This window comes from Fringilla coelebs (genome assembly GCF_963513975.1).
Source record: "Fringilla coelebs genome assembly, chromosome: 1".
Taxonomy (NCBI): Eukaryota; Metazoa; Chordata; class Aves; order Passeriformes; family Fringillidae; genus Fringilla; species Fringilla coelebs.
Window position 1 is genome coordinate 132,644,069 of NC_140028.1, and position 19,453 is coordinate 132,663,521.

Consider the following 19,453-nt stretch of genomic DNA (forward strand, 5'->3'; position numbering starts at 1 on the left):
GCCAGCAACACTAGTCTTCTCGTTGTGGCTGCCCTATTCTTCTTGCCTGTCTATATCCATTGGGTTTTCTTCATCTTGTGTTTAAATCACAATCTTTTTTGTGACATTAGATTGTTGCTTTTTCTGCCTGTGCAGTGCCTTGTGCTGTAGAATTGTGGCCCATGAGCTCTAAAATAATGCAAACAAGGGACCACAATGGTATTTATCCAGTACACAATGCTCATCTTTCACAATGCATAAACTTGGATTTCTCCTGCATGCTCACAAAAGAGAGTATAAAAAAGAGAGGGGAAAAAAGCTGGTCACAGCTTGAAGTCAAGCAGAATTTAGGGCAGTAGAGAAAAAGCAGGCAATCTTCCTCCCCTCCTCCAATCCTCCTCCACGGTCCCAGCTATTGCATTTCTACCTGTATTATGTGAATAAAGCTCAGGAAGAGCCTTCTGACTCAATTCACTTATCTAACAATGCACAACACCTTGCTTCTTGTACATTCATGTGAGTGCCTTAGAAAGCCTCAGTGAACAGACCTGCATTTCAGAAGACCCCTCGATCCTACTGGGATGGTTTAGAGGCATTTTTCATTACTGGCACAATGGAATACCACAATGGTACATCAGCAGAGAGCTTTCAAGGAGACATGACTTCCTGTTAATGAGGTCACAGCTATATCTCCCAAGAGGGATTTCTGACTCTTTAAAACAAGGAAAAAACCCAAATCTTTATGTCTTCTCAGCTTTTTATCATATGCCTCAGCAGATCACAAATTCAGGTGAGAGGGTCACCCCATTACTGAATGGGAATAGGCAGAAGCTCCATTTGTCACTAAAGTGCTATTTGTGCTATTACAGCAGGGATGGCAGAGATGTGTGCAGGCTCTGTCCCTGCCAGCCAGGGTCAGTTAAAAAACTCAGATCTTCCCTTAGAGCTTAAGAGATAATCAGGAGATCTTTAGCCAAGTCACAAGCTCAGTACATGCCGATCTCATTCTTTGGGGGGAGATCTTAGCTTTCCTTCCTTTACAGAGATATCTCATGTAACCAAATGCCTTAAGCTGATATTGATTTCTATCTTCTCATCCTTTTATTGATTGTCTAGAGGAGCACATGCTTGCTGTGGAAAAGAGTTATAATTCTCATTTTACAGACTGAAGAAAGGCAGAAAAAAGGTCAGTGGTAACTAAGGTAAGAGAAGTCTGTCTTTCCACAAATCTAACACTTGGAGCAGGCTGGTATCTTCCAGTCAGCCCAGCTGTCCAGGTCTGCCTGAGAGGATGTCCAAGTGATTGCAAATATGAGGCTGATAAGTACACAAACTTAGCAGCAGAAATAGTGAAAAGATAAACCCTCTGAACCACATCACAAGGGCCATATGTTCCCCTGCCTCAAGCACACCATCTCACAGAGTTATGACAAAGAATGCTGCCTGTGAATTGAGCACTTTTTATTACACAGTGTATGGAGTAGCACAGGGAAAGAAAAGATATTTGACAAGAAAGATGACGTGTTGCTAAATGGCCAAATGAACACTATTTCAGACTTTCTTTTAGGGTCCTTTTTCTGTCTAGTGGGGGGACCTTGAATATTCTGTTGGAGGCAGGATCAGTGATGGAAATGTATTGTTTAATAAAATCAGGGAAGGTTTTCTACAGAAATTTCAGGGTTTAACTCTTTGAGTGTCTGGATAATCCTAGATGTAGGCAGTATTCCTTTTAAAGAGCCTTGTCAGCAAAGAAATTGGAAGAGCTTGTGGGGAAAGGAAATAGTTTAGTTTACTACAAACAGAAACAGTATGTTGTTTCTCTCCAATACATAATCAGGGTCACTCATTACATGAAACAGAGAGCAATAATTACGTTATCCAGTTGTGTTTCCCTAGGGCAACTAGAGAATAATGTGCTCATTGTCATCCAACAGAGAATGAGGTTTCTTGTTTCTCTACAGATACCATCTTCCTTATTCAAGAGACTGATCATTATGAATTGTCATCTGATTGCATTTTTACTCTTACAAAACCACATGGGTTTTATCTTTTAACAGACATGAGGGAGCTTCTCTAAAGCACCATGTAGAAAACCAGGCTTTTAGATCTTCGTGGTTTTATTTGAACCATAATCTCAGACCTCATAGTACAAATATGTGTCACAGATTTTCCTGGCTCTGTTTTTTAGGCAAGCCAAGCTGGAAACATTTATAGGATGTGACTCATGTTTTCCTTTTGTAACATGCTTTTTTCCTTTTTTGCTCTTCTGTGTTATCATGGGACTGCCAAGATCCTTGCTAATGGCTCTGTGGTTTAGTCCCTTTGGCTTGCTTCCCACAATGAAGAGAGAAGACCTACCATTAAGCATCTCACCATCACAGGCTCTTTGTCACACAGACCATACCTCCTCCTCCTGGGCATCTTTTATAACTTGCAACTCATAGCTCCTGAGTAACCCATGCAACATCTTAACCTTGTTTTCCTTGGGAGCCTCCAGAAATGTCCCTCCAAAACATCTAAGAGATGTCAAAGTTTATTCATAAAAGGCTTCTCCTCACTCTAGGAAATTATCAGGCTGACTTGAAGAGCTTGGTTTGTGTTCTGTTGTGTGCTTAATGAGAAGATCTGGCAAGTTGCACAAATAAATCTAAAGTCAGTGGCTAAAAAAATTGATTAAATGCCAACAGGAAGAGGAAGAGCTTGGGGAGTTCCTGATGATCTCACCCTGGAAATACTAACCCAGGCTGCAGGGCATCTATAACAACAGATACTTCAGCGTTTAAAGACAGCAACATGTGAAGCAACATTAAGTCACCTGGAATACGATTCACAAGACTTAAAAACCATTCACAAGGTCTTAAGCATTTTTGTAGCTATTACTTTGAGTGAAGCAAAGTAAGAGTTAATAATAGTAATAACTATGAGGTTCTGTGGGAATATTTTTCTTGGCAAGGCCTGTAGAACCAGTTATTTTCCTTATCTGTAAGTATTTTCTCAGACTATCAAATGAGAAAGTCACTGGCTGGGGATAGGGAGGGGATTCAGTGACTCAGCAGAAGACTATGTTTGTTCTGCCACAAAGGCCTTTCATTCTCATCTGTCTGAGCGCCAGCTTTGCAAATCAGACAATTACTTCTTTTAGACCACAAAAGACATGGAGTTAATTATACAGGAAAGTAGTAGAGATGACATGAAATCAATTTGCATGTAATAATAATTTGTTGCTTACCATCCCTAAACAATTCAGATAGGAGATAAAAATCTCCTTTTACACTTTGATTTTTAAAGTAGAGTACATTTAAACGTTTTAAGGTAATAATCAAACTCTGCCCCTTATTCTTACATCCATCAAAATAAAGGGCATCCAGTGCCTTCTTACTGTGATCCCATTTATTTTATGGCCAGCTAAATCAGAATGATCTCACAAATCAGTAGAAATCAGCACAGTGGTGCCTGGTGTGGAACCACAATCTTAACTGACCTCAACACTTTAGTTCTTTAGAAGGTGTGAGGGAAACTGAAAGGAAATGGGAAGTGAGCATAGATTGAAAGGAAGCATCTTTAGCACACCATAAACCTTTGACTACAGAAGAATAATAATTCTAAGGTATTTCTGCCAAAAGAGAGGTCTTTTGGTGCTGCTAGGCCTTCAGCCTCCCAAGAAGCACCTTTACCTTCAGAGAGGCAGGGAAAGGTCAGCAAAGAATGAAGGGGATCAGTTCAGAGCCAGACTGCAATGCAGGGATCCCATAAGCCTACTATTTACCTTAGTTCACTCAATTTTCACAAAATCAGAAACATTCTTCTGCTTCACTCACCCCTGGAGAGGGAGGTCACAACTGCTCCTCACCAAAAGAAATTACTTACCAGCAGATTAGGAGTCTGATAACGCACATACCTAAGGCCTCTCTGAAGGATGCTTTCCATCCCCTGTCTGCTCCATAGAAGTCAGTGCTAAACACCAGGAACAAGTTATTACTGGAGCTCTTAATATCTGGAGGCAATTCTGAGCCACAGAATTTCCCAAGGAGAGGAGCATGAGTATCTGAGCCATCATACACGGCCACATAATCTTTGTAGCAGGAGGGAGATATTTCAAGCTGGAAGCTGTTGAATCTGTAAAACACAGTTGGAGCCTTAGGTATCACATTTTCTGTTCTTTTCCTGTGCTACATGTGTTCTAGTGCTTGAGGAAAGGTCCAAGTACTGCAGTAGCCAAAGCCATGTTCAGGCCAAACCCTTCTCTTCAGGAACAAACCAAGCAACTCTTACATGCATGGCAAAACCCTTCAGCCAACAAGCCTCAAAGAAATTGGGTCCCTCACCCACGGGGCCTCTTGCAAGGCAAGCTGTGAGCACACCTCAGCTTTCTATGGAGCAGGAGGTCTCTCCTGTGCAAACACACTCTCTGCACTTCTGCAATTGCTCAGGCTGCAATTTCCTTGGGCATGTGAGTGGCCTATAAAATGCAGACGCAGAGTGGAGGCCAGTGAGTCTTCCTCTTAGCTGGGAAATGTTCTCCTAATTCACAACCACATGATAGAAGAACAGATCAGTTTTTGATTTCTCAGGGGCAAGATTTTGTGGCAATAATCTCCCTCTCTTGGGCAAGACAGCGTACACTCAGAAATAGACTATTTTTGGGTGGGTATTATTACTTTGGCTATAAAATTATTACCACCCTTCTAAAAGTATTATTATTGTTCTTGTATAAACTTCTCAAAGACTGACAGAATTTAACCAAAAAGCATGAGCTGCATTTTTACAACTTCTTAGTCTTTTCGGTAACCGAAGTGGGAACTTAAAATTGTGATTTTTTTTTTTACCTAACAAGTTAAAAAGAAAGATGGAAGGGAGCCTGAGGCTGATAAAAGTGACTTCACTAACCATCTCTTATTTTAGTTTGGCTTTGAACTTGGAAAAGGAGAGTCACAGAAAACATTGTCAATAATTGCTGCTTTAACTGGAATCAGAGACCTCCCTGTTCCCTTAATGACAAACTGGGGTTACATACTTCAGGGCCACTACTTTGCCATTTCCAACTGTGATGTGGTATGAGCAGTTCATGTTGTTGTGATAATCAAGATGTGAATGGCCTGGACTGCTGATAACACCACTAGAGCCATTGAAAATCCCACCGCAATCTGTAGAGGAAACAGAAAAAAAAAAAGAGTGATTAGTGTCTGAATACTAGTTTGGTCCTAATTCTCATATTTCTTTCAGAAGTTTACCTGCAAGGAAAAAAAGACCCTTGATAAATTTGGAGGCATCCATCTTCTAGGCATCATTGTCATGCCTAGAGCTGTTAAATGTGAGATGTCTGTCAGGCTGTGCTCTGCAGAGGAAGAATAACCAGTGCTGCAGTAACAGGTTCCTGCTGATCCATACCAAATGGCACTGGCACTGCTCAGGAAGAGACTGAGACTGATTGCACATGTCCTGCAGTAGGTGCAGGGAGCAGCAGGGAGGGATGGGTGCTTCATGCAGCAGCACGAGTGGGAATATCTCTGTACTAATTCTAGCTTGCCAAAAGAAACCTGGCTGATATATGGGCAAAGGCATTCCTTCATCCACATCCTGGCCCCATGGAAACCTCTAATTAGCCACAACTGCCCTCATAACCCTATCTCTGACATTTCTGGAATAAATATATGCAGACCCTCATCATCTGTCAACACCCTGTCAGAGCAGGAGCATTGCTGTAGCATTTGCTCTGCACAGAAATGCACAGAGGGGTCTGCAGGTATCACTAATCCTGTTCCCCACTTCACCCTGGGCTGGGACTCACTGTGGCTGAGCTGGAGGGTGGAATATTTGCTTTCTGGCTGAAAAGCAAGTTAAAGTCTGCAACTCTAAACTCCAGGCACTGCTTGGCCTCTCAGGGTTTCTCACCATGGATGCAAATGAGGCCAGGATGTGGCTAATGTTTGTTCCCAGCTTCAGCACTTCAGGGAACAAAACCTCTAATCTCCATTGTTAGCTTCAGCCTTCATTTTATAATCTTAAACTTAGGAGAAAAACAACAAAAAAAAAAGCTTCCCCAAGTCTCCCTGCATCCTGTTGATAAGCTTCTGAGCTTCTGAGCTGTGAGCCACACACAGTTTTTCATGCTTTAAAGAAGATGGCATTGCCCAGGCCACCACCTTAACAAAGACAGTCCCATACAGGGTGCTGCTGGATGCAGAGCCCCTGATGACTCAGGCTGGCAGCCTGGAGAACTGGCAGATAAAGGATAGGAAGATAAAGAATCAGCATTATTCTACACTAGGAGGGGGAGCCTTTTTCATTTTTTTGCAGCAAACAATGCAGCTATGGGGAAGAGGAATGTTAATTGGCAGAATCTGCTTTGTATACAACAACAAGCTAATAAAGCTCCAGTTATCCTTCTCAAATGTCACAAGTCACAAGTCAGATAGCAGCAACTGACTTGAGTGAGTTATGAAGGTCTTTTCCATGAGTAACTGCACATTGTCATTTCTCAGTGCCAGTCCCTCTTTCTTATCTGTAACAGACCATTCATTTCACATAAAGAATTTAGCTTTATGCTTTTGTGGTGTGGCACTGAACATGAGGAATGCGTTAAGGGAAATACCAAAGTTAAACTCACACTTTTCTTTCCAGTTAGAAAATAATGCTTTCAAATATAAAAGTGGTCTCTACCAGTTAAACCTAAAAAATATTAAAATTTGTTTTGCAAATAAAATCAATCTTCTCGGATATTTGAGTAAATTCTTAACTCAGTTGGAAATTTCTTTTTTGAATTCAAATTTCTTCTTTAAAAATAAGAGATCTTTTGTGAATGACGAAAGAGCTTTGGTGAAAATAGTTATTCAGAAATAAAAATAAATCTATATCCCAAGTTTTATTTACATTCATTCCTGGCACTGCAAGAGGGTCTACAATTGGAGGCATATAGCTGTGTCCATTTACCTGTTCTGTTTCCCATATTGTATAATGTAATTTTAGTATAACTGAGAATTATTCTCAAAAATTAATCATATAAAGAAACTAGTGATGTCTCTCCTTAAAGAATGCAAAGAACAACCAACCAGTCAATCAAAGCCTACCAAAAAATGGTTGCATTTCTTTTCTACAGAGATGGAAAATATTTTAGTTCCTGATTTGGTCCCATCTAGAAATGAGAATTGTGAGGTAACACATCATTCAGGATGTTAATACACACCAAACAGTGCCATGTTCTGTTCCTGAGAAATGTTTTGAACAAATGGAGTGGGAAAATGTACCATCTACACCCATTGAGGTATTCCCAAAATGAGGTACAGCTTTCCTACACAGAACCATTATCCAGAATATTTCTACCATCTCAAATACAGAGCAGTGTATGCTCACCTATGGTTCTGTATCTGGCCTGGAATCCAAAGCCCACGATGTGGGAGTCAGTGTAAAAGTTGAGCAGCATGGGTCCAAAGACGCTGACTGGGGCAGGGAGCTCTCTGCCGCAGAGAGTGATGAGAGGATGTGCGGCTGTGCTCTTCCCACTGAAGATGCTCACTCCATCATAAAGACAAATTCTGCTCAGGAGTGCTGGGGCTGCATGGACATAGAGTGCAGAAGTGTTAGCAGCATGTTTTACATGTGATTTACTGAGCAACAACTGTATAGACCTAATCCGGGAGAAGAATTAAATTTTATATTACTTTCCATTCCAGGGATCTCCAGATTTCCTTTGCTTGCTGAGGAAGAAAAGGTCAATTTTTAACATGCAGTAAAATTGTGACAGAAAAAGGCAAAGAGGCTTTGTATGTAAGACATCAAATTTGTCTCATTCAACACATCCTATGATCTGGAAAAGGCTCCAGGACCCTTGAATTTGTGGGAGTTCACAGTTGAATAAACACTATCTATGAAGAGGTAAGAAGACCCAACAAAAGCATGGGTGTCCTCTGCAGATAAAAGCAATGCACTTTTTGTCACAGGCAACTATCTACCTGGAATTTCTTTCCCCTAATGCAGAATTCAGCATTCAGTGCAGGGAATTTTAAACCATTTGTAGTGAGATTTTTGAAAAATCAAAAAGTAGTCTATACACCAGCAAGTTTCAGAGCTGACTTATTTCTTCCTGATTTTCCTCAAACTTTGGAGTACCTAAACTCAGGGTCTTCAGCTTGGCTCAAGGAATAGTCAAAAGGAAATTTGATCTTGCAGTGATTTTCTGAAGCAATCTGTTTTGGGGGGGGGTGGGGGGGGGGGAGGGCGGGGTGGAAATCAGTGCAGATATTAGGCTGAGTGGGAAAAAAAAGGAACACAGAAATAGGGAGCTCAGCATTCTATTATCTTTTCCCCACTGTTTTAAGCTTCTCATTTGCAATCAGGTTTCTGGAGGAATGAGCCATTTTTTTATGACTCCCTGCCCTATATTCAGGACTTTCTAGTCACTTCACTGTTTGCAAACAGATTTGACTAAGGTGAAAAATCTCAAAAATATGAAGGTCATATCAGTTTCCCAGAGTGACAGAATATGCTGAGTTGAAGGGGACCCACCCAGATTATCAAGTCTAACTCCTAGTCCTGCCCAGCACCATCTCCAAGAGTCACACCATGTGCCTGAGAGAATTGTCCAAACACTTCTTGATCTCTCTCAGGCTTTGTGCTGTGACCACTTCCCTGGGCAGCCAGTGCCCAACCACCCGCTGGGGGAAGAACCTTTTCCTAATATCCAGCCTAAACCTCTCCTGACACAACCTCAGGCCATTCCCTTGTTTCCTGTCACTGTGCACCCCAGAGATCAGTGTCTGCCCCTCTGCTTCCCCTCACGATGAAGTTGGAACTGCAGTGAGGTCTCCCCTCAGTCTCCCCCAGGCTGAACTGACCAAGTGATCTCTGCTGCTCCCCATGTGGCTTCCCCTCTAGACCTTGACTGTTTTCGTAGCCCTCCTTTGGAAGCTCTGTAATACCCTAAAGTCTTTCTTATATGGGGACCAAAAGGTCAATACCTGAGAAAGAGGGCCAGAGGAATGTACCCAAAGGACAAGCCACACTTCCAGGGGGTGTGAGAGACCTACCAAGCCCCAGCCAGCAGCACCCTGGGAGCTCAGAGCCGTGTCACCACCCCCTGCCCAGCTGGGACAGTAAGCAGGGGGAGAGGTTGTGGGTACCCAGGCAGGCACCACCACGGGATATAGGGTGGGAGCAAGAAGAGAGCCATGTGGGTTTTGCAAGAAAGCTGAATTATTGCTGTCTGTGAAAAACACAGCACACAGGTTTTGCCTACTGAAAAACAAGTTTCATTAGTTGTTATACCTAAAGGATAACTTGATGTTTTCTTTGTCTTTTTCATAATTTATAAGCTTACTGGAGGCTGGGTTGTCACGTTTATTAAGTTATCGTGTTTAGTGACCTGTAAGCAATAAAGGGACAGTTACTTAAACTGCAGAGGATTAATGGGGAATTACCTAAATTTACCAGGAGAGACACTGAGCCTACTGCTGTAGCAGATTTATTCCTGCAGATTGTCCAGTCAAAACAAGCTGCTTCCAATTGTTGCAGGAAACAAGATAACTCGTATTGAATAGGATGACAAGTAGGAGTGGAGTGATACTTCTCTTCCATGAGAACAACAGAATGATCTCAGCAGTCAGATGTATCTTAGATCATCTCTGGAGACTGAATTTTAAAAATTCCTTCTGTCTCAATGAAGACAATGTATGCTACCATGCTTTGCAATTATGTCAATACAGAAATATGTCATTACAGGCTTTGCAATTATGTCAATACAGAATATGGTGCTTGTCTGACTCTAGTGAGACTAACTAAGCTGATAACAAGCTGCCACATCAGATAGTTGATTACACTGTTAATAAAATAATCGATTAAAAATATTCTTCATTTCCTATACTGTTTTGGAATATTTGATAATGTGATAAAATTTTAAAATAGAATAAATCTTAAAATTCAAATAAAACAAAAAGAAATTCAGATGAGTATTTTCAAGATGCAAAAGATTTAAGAAAGCAACCTAGGTAATTTTCTAAAAATACCAGAGAAAAGCATGAAGTGGGGCTAATTTCTCAGCAAAGCCAAGGTCCCTAATATTTATCACAAGTTGATTTGCAATACTGCATTGGAAAAAATGAGATGGTTGATGAAGGAATGTGAGAAAAAGTCTTAATTTCTAGTTTTGAATCCTTATTGTTTGGGCCAATATGATTTATGACTGATAAATTCTGGCAAGACTAGTCATTGTTTGATCTCTATCCTGTACTTCATTCTCTTGTTTACACTTTTTTCAATTTCTCACCAATCTAAATGGATTATTCTGTAAATATTCCCCAGATTCAGATTCTCTTCATATCATACTTTCAGCCTGTACACATACTCAGCACATCATCCACAATTCTCCTCTGTGGTTTTATTTCCTCTAATCATATAATCTTAGATCTTTTCTAGACCAGTTTCTGTCCCTCACACTACAATGAAATTGCTTTCATGAGTCTCCAGAGATCTGTTATTAGCCAGCTGTCAGACCAACATCCTCTTTGAGCTGACAGGCACTTTCCACATAGTCAGCACTCTTTTTCTTCATAAAACTTTGTCTACTAAGAGCTTTTGCTCATCCTTCTGGTATTAATGTATCCTCTGTTCTCATTCATCCATGAGGACTCAGTGAGATGTCTTCTGTCTTCCCCTCCTTATCTCCCCATTAGCTCTGTATAATCTCATTTGCGAGGACAGATGCAACTGCTCTCTCTGTGTTGATGATCCCATAATTTTCCATTTAGTATCTTTAAGATAAACTCTTTCCTATCCTTCCATTCGTTCCTCTAGCCTTGACAATATTTCTTCCAAATACTTCTGAAGAGATCATTTATTTGGCCTGACATTATGAACATAACCCTATTTTTTTGAATTGCTGCATGCATTTGCTTTCAAGGCCCTTTGTTATCTATCTGTGCTCCATTTATCATTTCTTGGCACCATTCAGCATTGATACATTGACCCAAAGTTCACATGATAAGAGCTTCAGTTGTCCTTACATTACATTTTGAAATATGCCTTTGGGTTGTCTCCTTTCCACTTTGCAGAAATTTCTGTCCAGTCTCATTATTGTCCATAAAATCATTTGTTTGATATGATGCCGGCACAAAAACCTTGCCCAAATCTGGGCCCCTGACTATCTGATCACTAATATCAATGTCCTCTTTCTATCTCTCTCTCTTTAGCCATAGATTTTGTTTCATTTAGTATTGAGGCAGAACCTGTCTTTTTTTTTAAAGGCTGTAAAACTTAAAATCATAAGGCTTTTTTTTTCCACAATAGCAGCTTCTGATATAAACAGCAATACAACTAGGAAATACTAAAGTAGAAGTATTACCTAGAAACATATCACTGTGCAATATATCGACCAGCTCTGTAGGACAAGATATTGTTTTGAAAGCAAGGAATTAAAATTCTTTCACATATACATATTCTATTTCAAAATACTCTATTGCTAAACTTATCTATTTTCTGAATTGCCTAGTAACAGTTGAGAAAGCAGATAGAGCAGACTCCACAACAAAGCTGTGACCCTACCCAGATTGCAAAATTGCAGACATGTTTTTTAAAAAGGAGAAATAAACAAGTTATTAAAACATTTTAGATCAATGTGGTATAAACACAAAGCAGTTGCCTTGTATGGACAGAGTATAAATACTACAGAATTCTAAAAGCAGATACTGCAGGAAGCCTACATCCATTTTCCCTATTTTCCCATTATTTGGCACTCTGACTTTATTGTAGGCTATACTCACACTTGAAGAGTATTACAGCCACTTAAAAATACATTACTGTAGCTGTCCTAAAGGAGAATTTGTTAGGATGTTCATCTGAATAAATCTAATGGACAAGAATTGAATTGTGATTAATTACTTCTTAGATAGTAAGTCCAACAAGAAAGAAAAATAAGGGGTTTTTACTAATTCTAACGTGTGGTTTTTGTAGACTTTTGATTCAAGGAAGGAGGGCATATGGAGGACATTTATCACTGCAGAAGCTGGGCTGGCATGACAAACTCACCCTTATTTGTTTGGTTCTTTATAAAATAACCAAACACAACATTGCAAGTGGTAGCACAAGAAGTGAATGGCAGCTTGTGCAACTTCCTGAAACTGGCAAATCAAAAGAGTTTCTATGACCATATTCAATTTGGCACAGGAATAAACATCCTGAACACTGTGAGGAAAGCACAGAAGCTAAGCCAAGCTCCATTCATGGGGCTCATCTTGCCTATGTTTTCCTGCCCAAATCTCAAGTATCTTGTGTGAGCTATTGTTCATGGCTTCCTGCAATAGTCAATAGGTAAAGAGAGTGAGAGAGGTTTCCAGAAAGTAATTCACTCCACCTGCACAATATAGTTGGTTCTGAGTTTATCTCCACCCCTAGGAGATAAATCTGGGTGAATGTCTAAATTATATGCATATTTTCAGGGGCTCAAAAGGAGATAAAAATTGTTCTACCTACCAAGAAGCAGACAGTTTAGATTAAATTTGGTCACAACATCAGCGAATGCAGTTTTCCCAAGTTCTCTCTTGCTCTGCTAGTTGCTATATTTAGTGCTTAATACATATTTAATACTTAGTACATGCATGTCACGTTCATTTGGTTGCAGATACTGATGCCATATCGCTGCTGTGGGTTTCCAGCCTCAGTCATTCTTGACAATCAGAACTACTATTATGTTTCCAGAGGCAGAGATCTGTGACTAACCCATTAAGTCATTCCATTTTGTAGCACTGTGTCACTGCACTATAGACTATTAGCTTCCACCTCCTAATTTTCTGGAGAAGATATCTCAACCTGTTCAAGTCAATGAGATATGCATGCTTTACAGGCATTATTTCTAATATTTCATTTCTTTACCTAAAAACTACGGAAAAAAAAATAGATTTCTTTTGAGAGGTCAAATAGTTAATAAATAATAAATTAAACATGCAGCTAAACTTTAAAACCCAATCTAGAACATCTGTTATAGCATAGTTAATATTTTAAAGGCCACTCTCAGCAACATTCTAAGTAGGTGCAATGCTTCCTTGCATATGGAAGAGCTAGAAATGTTTTTAACAGATGCTGCCAAACATTGTCCTGCCTTTGCAAAAGAACTAATAGAGCTCACACTAGAAACCCTTAATATTAGATGTGCTAAATTTATTCAGTGTGCTGAATAATTTTTCATTTCTGCAATGATAGTTTTCAAGATGGTGGTCTCAATCTCCTTTACAATTTAAACCCAGGTGATTTTTCTTTAACTGCAGGGCTGTATTTTATGATTTTGTGAAAAATATTAGTAACCAGCTACTGGAGAGTGTCATACTTTCTCTTTGCTAACCAGGTGTCCATTAGTTCATATCCATAGCTCTTTCATGTGACTAAGGACTTTTAGTCAGTGTAGCCTAAGGAAGCCTATAAAAATAAAGGAACAAATTTCCCAGCAAGAAACAGAATATTTTTAGTATTTATTTAGATCTATGTTTATTATTATGTCTGTGTCACCTCTCTGCTTCAACCCTTTTGATAATAAAAGCTTGGATCCATTTATAAATTAACTGAATGCACAGACAGAATGCAGATTAGTAAATGTACTAAAGAGTTGTCAAAATTGGCACCATCTGATTCAGCCTAATGTTTCATGTCTTTGCTGAATAACAGAGTCTTCTATGCGAAGAAATGACATCATTTCTGTGGTTTATATTTTAGTTTAAAAAATTCCTAAAGCACTGGTTTGTACTAGGGGATGAAAAAAATATTTCAGATAAAATCATAGTCAAAACAAATTTTTATCTCAGACCTAAATTAAGTCTGAACAAGAATACTTTTGAATTCAAAACAGTCTGGAAACTTAAAAAGAAAAGAATACTGTTTTCTGTCTTTATTGTTGGGTCTGAAGAAAAATACAAATCACACAACCCAACTTAGCATCAAATTACTCCATATCTCTTTGACTGGTCACTTCAAGGAAACCCGATTAAGATGGCCTCAAAATCTGTGATGCCACTCAAGTAGTTTGGATTCCTCTGTGTTATCATGGCATATCCCCACATAAAAATATGATCTTATCAAGGTTGAGAAAGCTTTACCATTCACACCAATGTGATCAGGATACCATACTTGTTATTTCTTGGCTAAATGCTGCCAAATTTGATAATCACAAGAGGGACTTTTATTATTGCTATGTACAGGGTAATCACTTTTATGCATTTCCCATTGCTGTAGTCTTTCCCCTAATTTCATATTTCTGTGTTGTTACATCCTTGTTAAACATTCGAGTATATTTTTATCTATTTTATCAGTTAAGAAACAGATGAACTGACAAACAAAACAGCAGGCCTAAGATCAAAAAGATTATAAGACTCAATGGCAAACAAACAAACAAAAAAAAAAACAAACAAGCAGGAACAAAGACCCAGATTTGCCACAATCATTTTTATATTCCAAGAAACTGGTGAATTCCTAAAATCATTGCTGCAAGATGTTCAACAACGTGAAATCTCACTTCATTCTTCTGGAAGACTTCAGTGACTCAAAACCTAACCCTGAAAACTATAAATGTTCATCTGTAAAAGATTTTCAGAATGGGCCACCAACTTACACCATCGGTGATTTTCAGTGATAGAATACTTGTATGTTTTCAAGTAAGAAATTACACTTCATAATGCATACTGAAATGATGAAGAACCAGTTACCTTCCAAGTCAAAAGTCTCAAATTCTAGGATCACCAGTGACTGTGGTCCGTGATCAATAATATAGTTGCAGTCCAGGTTGTTATCATACTGACTAGGGTAGTTTGGAGAGACAATACGACCTTCAGGGCCCGTGAAATTTACTCCACATCCTGCAAACAAATAAATAAAGCACAATTATAATCCTGGTGATAATACTGCTCCAGTAATGCACACAAGGACCACATCTCTCCTGTTGAAAAAACCAGGGAGAGTATCAGACACCATGATGGCAAAAGCAGATCTTACACATACCCAGAGCAGCGTTTTTGGGAAGTGTAGTGCCATCCCACCTGGAGAGTCACCCCAGAGCAGCCCATAGGCCCACAGCCCCTGCCCGGGAGGACACAGCACTGCTGTTCCTGTGGGTGTGGAGCCTGCACGTTTCAAAATCCCTTAGTACAGACAAATGTGTCTGAATTGGAGGGGCCATGACTGAGGCACAGGAGCCTTATTTGAAAATGCCCACACTGGTGTAAGTGGTGCCATTCTTGTTGCATGCCTGACATCCAGGAGAATGCAGTTTGCCCTAAGGCCACCTCTGGATTGCTTTGCTGTATGCAGAGGCAGGAAAGATTTACCACCCAGAAATTTTCAGGCACACAGAGCAGTTTATTTTTATGGAGCTCCTTTGGATCCTAATGACTTGCATGGCCTTTGTTTCTCTTTTTTAAGACAAAAGCTTAAAAGAATGCAGTGCACAGTGAAATGCTGGTAGAAGATTAGGAACAGGCGTATGAAGCCTGTGACTGTCTCCATCAAGAGATTATTAGATGCTACCGACTATGTTAGTGCAAACATTATAAAAACAAAAGTGATTTCAATTCAGAATTCTGAATGCTTCAATGGTGTTTCCCTCAAAGCGCTTAGTTTCTTGCTGTTTTCATCTGAATGCCATGAAGGGCAAGTGGTTTCCTTTGGCAGCATCCTACAAAACACCCAAGCAACCAACAGCAGCTGAACAGTACCTTTTTCTACTTCTGGTAGAAAGCACATACCATGGTTAAACAAATGTCTTTTTAAGAAAATTAAAGCATTAGTTAGTATGCAGTTTAACTACGAATTTTTAAAATTTAAAACCTATTTATTCTTTTCAGCACACTGAAAAGGGAAAGGTAGCTGAGAATAACCACAAAATTTGAGCTGCATCTTGGGCAAGTCCAACACTTGAGTTCATTGCACTCAGTATGGAAACTCTTGGTTTACGTATCTGGGCAGAAGCTTCAATGCCTTGTTGGACTGGGCTCTGAATTGCTACACACAGGTCAAACTAATCCCAAATGGACTAATTAAGCAGCCATGTGGCTTTAATATTACTTACTGCTTGTGAAAGATGCGGAGAAACCTGGAGCAGGAGCATCCTGAGACTGAAATACTGCAGTTATCACATTGTTTGGAGCAACAACAGGATCAGGAGCTGAGCTTCCACATCCTGTGGCTAACAAAGCTGCTGCTTCTTCATTATTTCCTCTCCACACCTGGCAAGGACAGATTGGAAATGGTTTAGGGCTTTCAAAGTCTAAGTAGTGTGTGGGAACCCAACAGGAATTACTTATATGTATTTCTTTCCATAGACTGAGGGTAGGATTCATCTCACAGTGAATCTAAGAGCTCTAAATTGGAGCTAATTACTACAGTCAGTGGAGACAAAAAGGTTCCTCCAAGGGAGTGAGTCACAGTGAATAATTTAGGTTGCCAGGGACCTCTGAAGAGCATCTGGAGGTCATTTGCTTGAACCCTTGCTGGTAACAAAGCAAACATAGATCAGGTCCAGGGACAAGAGAAAACATTTTATGCATTTCATTACCTACTTCCATTTTATCTCTGCTTACTTAACTCCATACAACCTATGAAAATGCATATCTGTGTATACCAGTAATTATTACAGGTAATCCTTATGTTATGCAGTAAATAAAAATCAAAGCTGTCATGCTAGGTTAATACATAGGCATCAGATAACACCTAGTGCTGCTAATATTGTTTTTAAATTTATTTTACATTCACTTTTTCAATGACAAGTATCAAATCAAATAAAGACTTGCTATAATAACTCTTTCTGATAAAGAAAAAAACCATGATGTTTTAAAGTATTACTTCAATTGTACCAGTAGTCAATTGAGGTAGGTATTTAAGGGAAATCCTCTTTGGGTAATTACTTGAGGTTCACAGTTTAAGTGCTGAATTTCAAGAGACATGTAAAATGAAACACAGGTATAAATGTTTGATGTTTCTTAACATTTAAAATATTTTCCTGAATCTGGGTGTTTATTGACAGGATTTTAAAAGTCTGTTTAAATAATGAATTATTTACTCTAATAATACAATTATTTTTGTTCATGTGTTTGAACAGTTTGAACAGTTTTTTACTGTATTTTATACCCAAAAATATATAATATCTGATTTTTAAAATAATGTGTTTGAAGGAAATTGAGTGGAGCTAGTACAACCACATGAAACTATGATTTCTCCAAGCAACCATCCTAGAAAGGAAAGGGTTAGCCAAGGGTTAGTCTGTAAGTGTAAGCAAATGAATAATCTCATTTATGTGACCAGGTGTTTGAGGCAATGAATGCTCAAAGGATTAATTTATACAGTCTATAGCCTGGCCAAGGTTTTGCAAAGTCACTATTGATTTTGGATTGCTCTCTTTTGGCTGCTCAGTTTGGAATAAATGGAAGAAACTTACATCATTTACAGCTTTTCAGACACCATCGTACTTTTCAAATTATACATTTGGAAAAGGAAGTGGGCATCAAAAATTTCAGATCTTTCTCTATGGAGAATATCTCCAGTTGACATAGTCCTGCTTATGTCATTCAGGGCAGTTTAGGAATTTAAAATTAAACACTTTTACTGAGTAGCATTAAGGCTTTCATATTCGTGAAATGTATTGTAACATTGCATCAATTAATTGCTGGAGCAGGTTATGAAAAGACAAATCTAATCCCTGTGGGGTTTTTTTCACAGCCTTAAAAAATGAGTGCAACTGTAAGTTGGTTGGTATAGATCAGATGTACAGCTGCTCAAGCCTTCCTACATGTTGTAAAATTATGTTTGCCCTTTATTTCAAGTGGGAGTTGTATTGCTGGGGAGAAAATGAGCACAAAACCACTGAACATATGCCAAATGCCTGAGAAAAAAATGACACTGAAATATGCAAGACATGTCCACTCTATTCTATTGCTTTGAAAACAATGGTCCTTGACAACATATCAGATCAGATTTCTATCTTTGTTTCTGGAAATTAAAAAAAGTGCAACCTGGACAGTCTCAATACTTATAAAAGAGTTTGGTAGAATTATAGTGTAAAATTCACAGGTTTTTTCTCCACTGGAGTAATTGAAAAGAACTTATCTTTATGCTTTATTTTCTCCTTATTTTCTGGTTCTGAAATAATATATGCCTTTTTTATACTTTTCATTTTTGGGGATGCATGTAGGCTGATGGCTCCACCTCCCTGCTGGAGGTGGAACCTCAAGAACCAATGAAAATTAAAATGTTATACAGGCGAGTTCACAAAGCCCACAGTAAATGGACTGTATGATACAAGGACTTTAGTTTCCTAAATTGTGAGTCTTTTTGAGTCCAAACCATAACAAATGCAAAACAGTGATCTGAAATCATTATTTTACCTTCACATAACTGGTCTGGCAGCTTCCATTGCTATCTGGAATCTGGAAGTTCCTGTGGAAGTTCACCTCCAAGTGTTTGCTTTCATGTGTAATGATGGTCCATGTGCATCTGCTGTTCCTGGGAAAGTTTTGAGGCCAATGAGGGGACTTGATTGTACCATTATCTGACTGAATGATTCCACCACAGCCTGGAAAAAATAGCAACAGATGGGAGAAATGTTTAAATATTTTTGAGTGGCGTTGTGTTCAGCTTCGGATGGTTGTTTGCTTCTGTGGCTGCAAAAGTGAGAGGGGAAAGCCCTGAAACTCACGGCAACTTCATTTACCCCTCTTGGTTTTCTTTCTCCCACCCCTGCAGCAGGGAGGTAGTTACACTCTAGAGGTGTCTCTTTGTACTTCACTTTATTTTCTTCATGAGCTCATTCTTGCCACTTCATGGCCTTTTACAAGGTCCATCTCTAAACTCCTGGCAATTTCAAGTGACTGTTGCTTTGAAAGAGTGCAGGGGTGAGGAGTACATCTGAGACTGCAGGTTCCCCACACCCCACAGCATGCACATTGTGACAGAGAGCCATTCAGAAAAGCACTCTGGGGACAAAAAACAGCCTACTGATATATCCTTTTTTCTTCTCACTCTGCAACATGCAAATATTGCAGTTCTTCATGTGGATCTGTTCAAGCTACATCCGTTTACCCAGGGCAGAACGGTGACCTCCCCCGCCTAGGCAGCCCTGCGGATTTCTGTGGAATTATGGGATGGGCTGAAAAACATGCCTTTAAAAATTGCTAACAGATTCATTTATAAAGGGCAATAGCTGGTCATGGCTCTGTGGCAGCTCATGATTTTAGACAGAATAAGTTTAGTTAATTTGAAACATATTTGCAAATACCATGCCAAGAATTATTTATTAGGGCTATGTGTACAGTACTATTATTTCAGCTACAGTGTAGTAAAAGGATGAATAAAGGGCAAAAAAAAGTTTTGTAACATCCTAGTTTTTTCCTCTTAATTAAAAAAAAATATAAAACTTTAATAGGAAGATGTTATTTTTCATTCTTCTCTGCTAGAAATGGCAATTGTGTTTAGGAGGATGTGAAGCCAAGTTTTGGTCACAATACAGAATGCA

At 39.2% G+C, this 19,453-nt stretch overlaps 1 protein-coding gene across 1 annotated transcript in view; it reads right to left on the bottom strand.

Moving 5' to 3' along the window:
* CUBN (cubilin) overlaps nucleotides 1-19,453 on the bottom strand; it is a gene marked incomplete at its 5' end in the record, with an annotated part of 141,510 nt that overhangs the window by 13,109 nt on the left and 108,948 nt on the right. Inside the window, 6 exons of the mRNA XM_084215400.1 lie at nucleotides 3,878-4,095; nucleotides 4,994-5,123; nucleotides 7,330-7,530; nucleotides 14,658-14,807; nucleotides 16,016-16,172; nucleotides 18,327-18,514. Of these exons, the coding sequence (XP_084071526.1) occupies nucleotides 3,878-4,095; nucleotides 4,994-5,123; nucleotides 7,330-7,530; nucleotides 14,658-14,807; nucleotides 16,016-16,172; nucleotides 18,327-18,514 (1,044 nt within the window). The remainder of the gene's footprint in view (nucleotides 1-3,877; nucleotides 4,096-4,993; nucleotides 5,124-7,329; nucleotides 7,531-14,657; nucleotides 14,808-16,015; nucleotides 16,173-18,326; nucleotides 18,515-19,453) is intronic.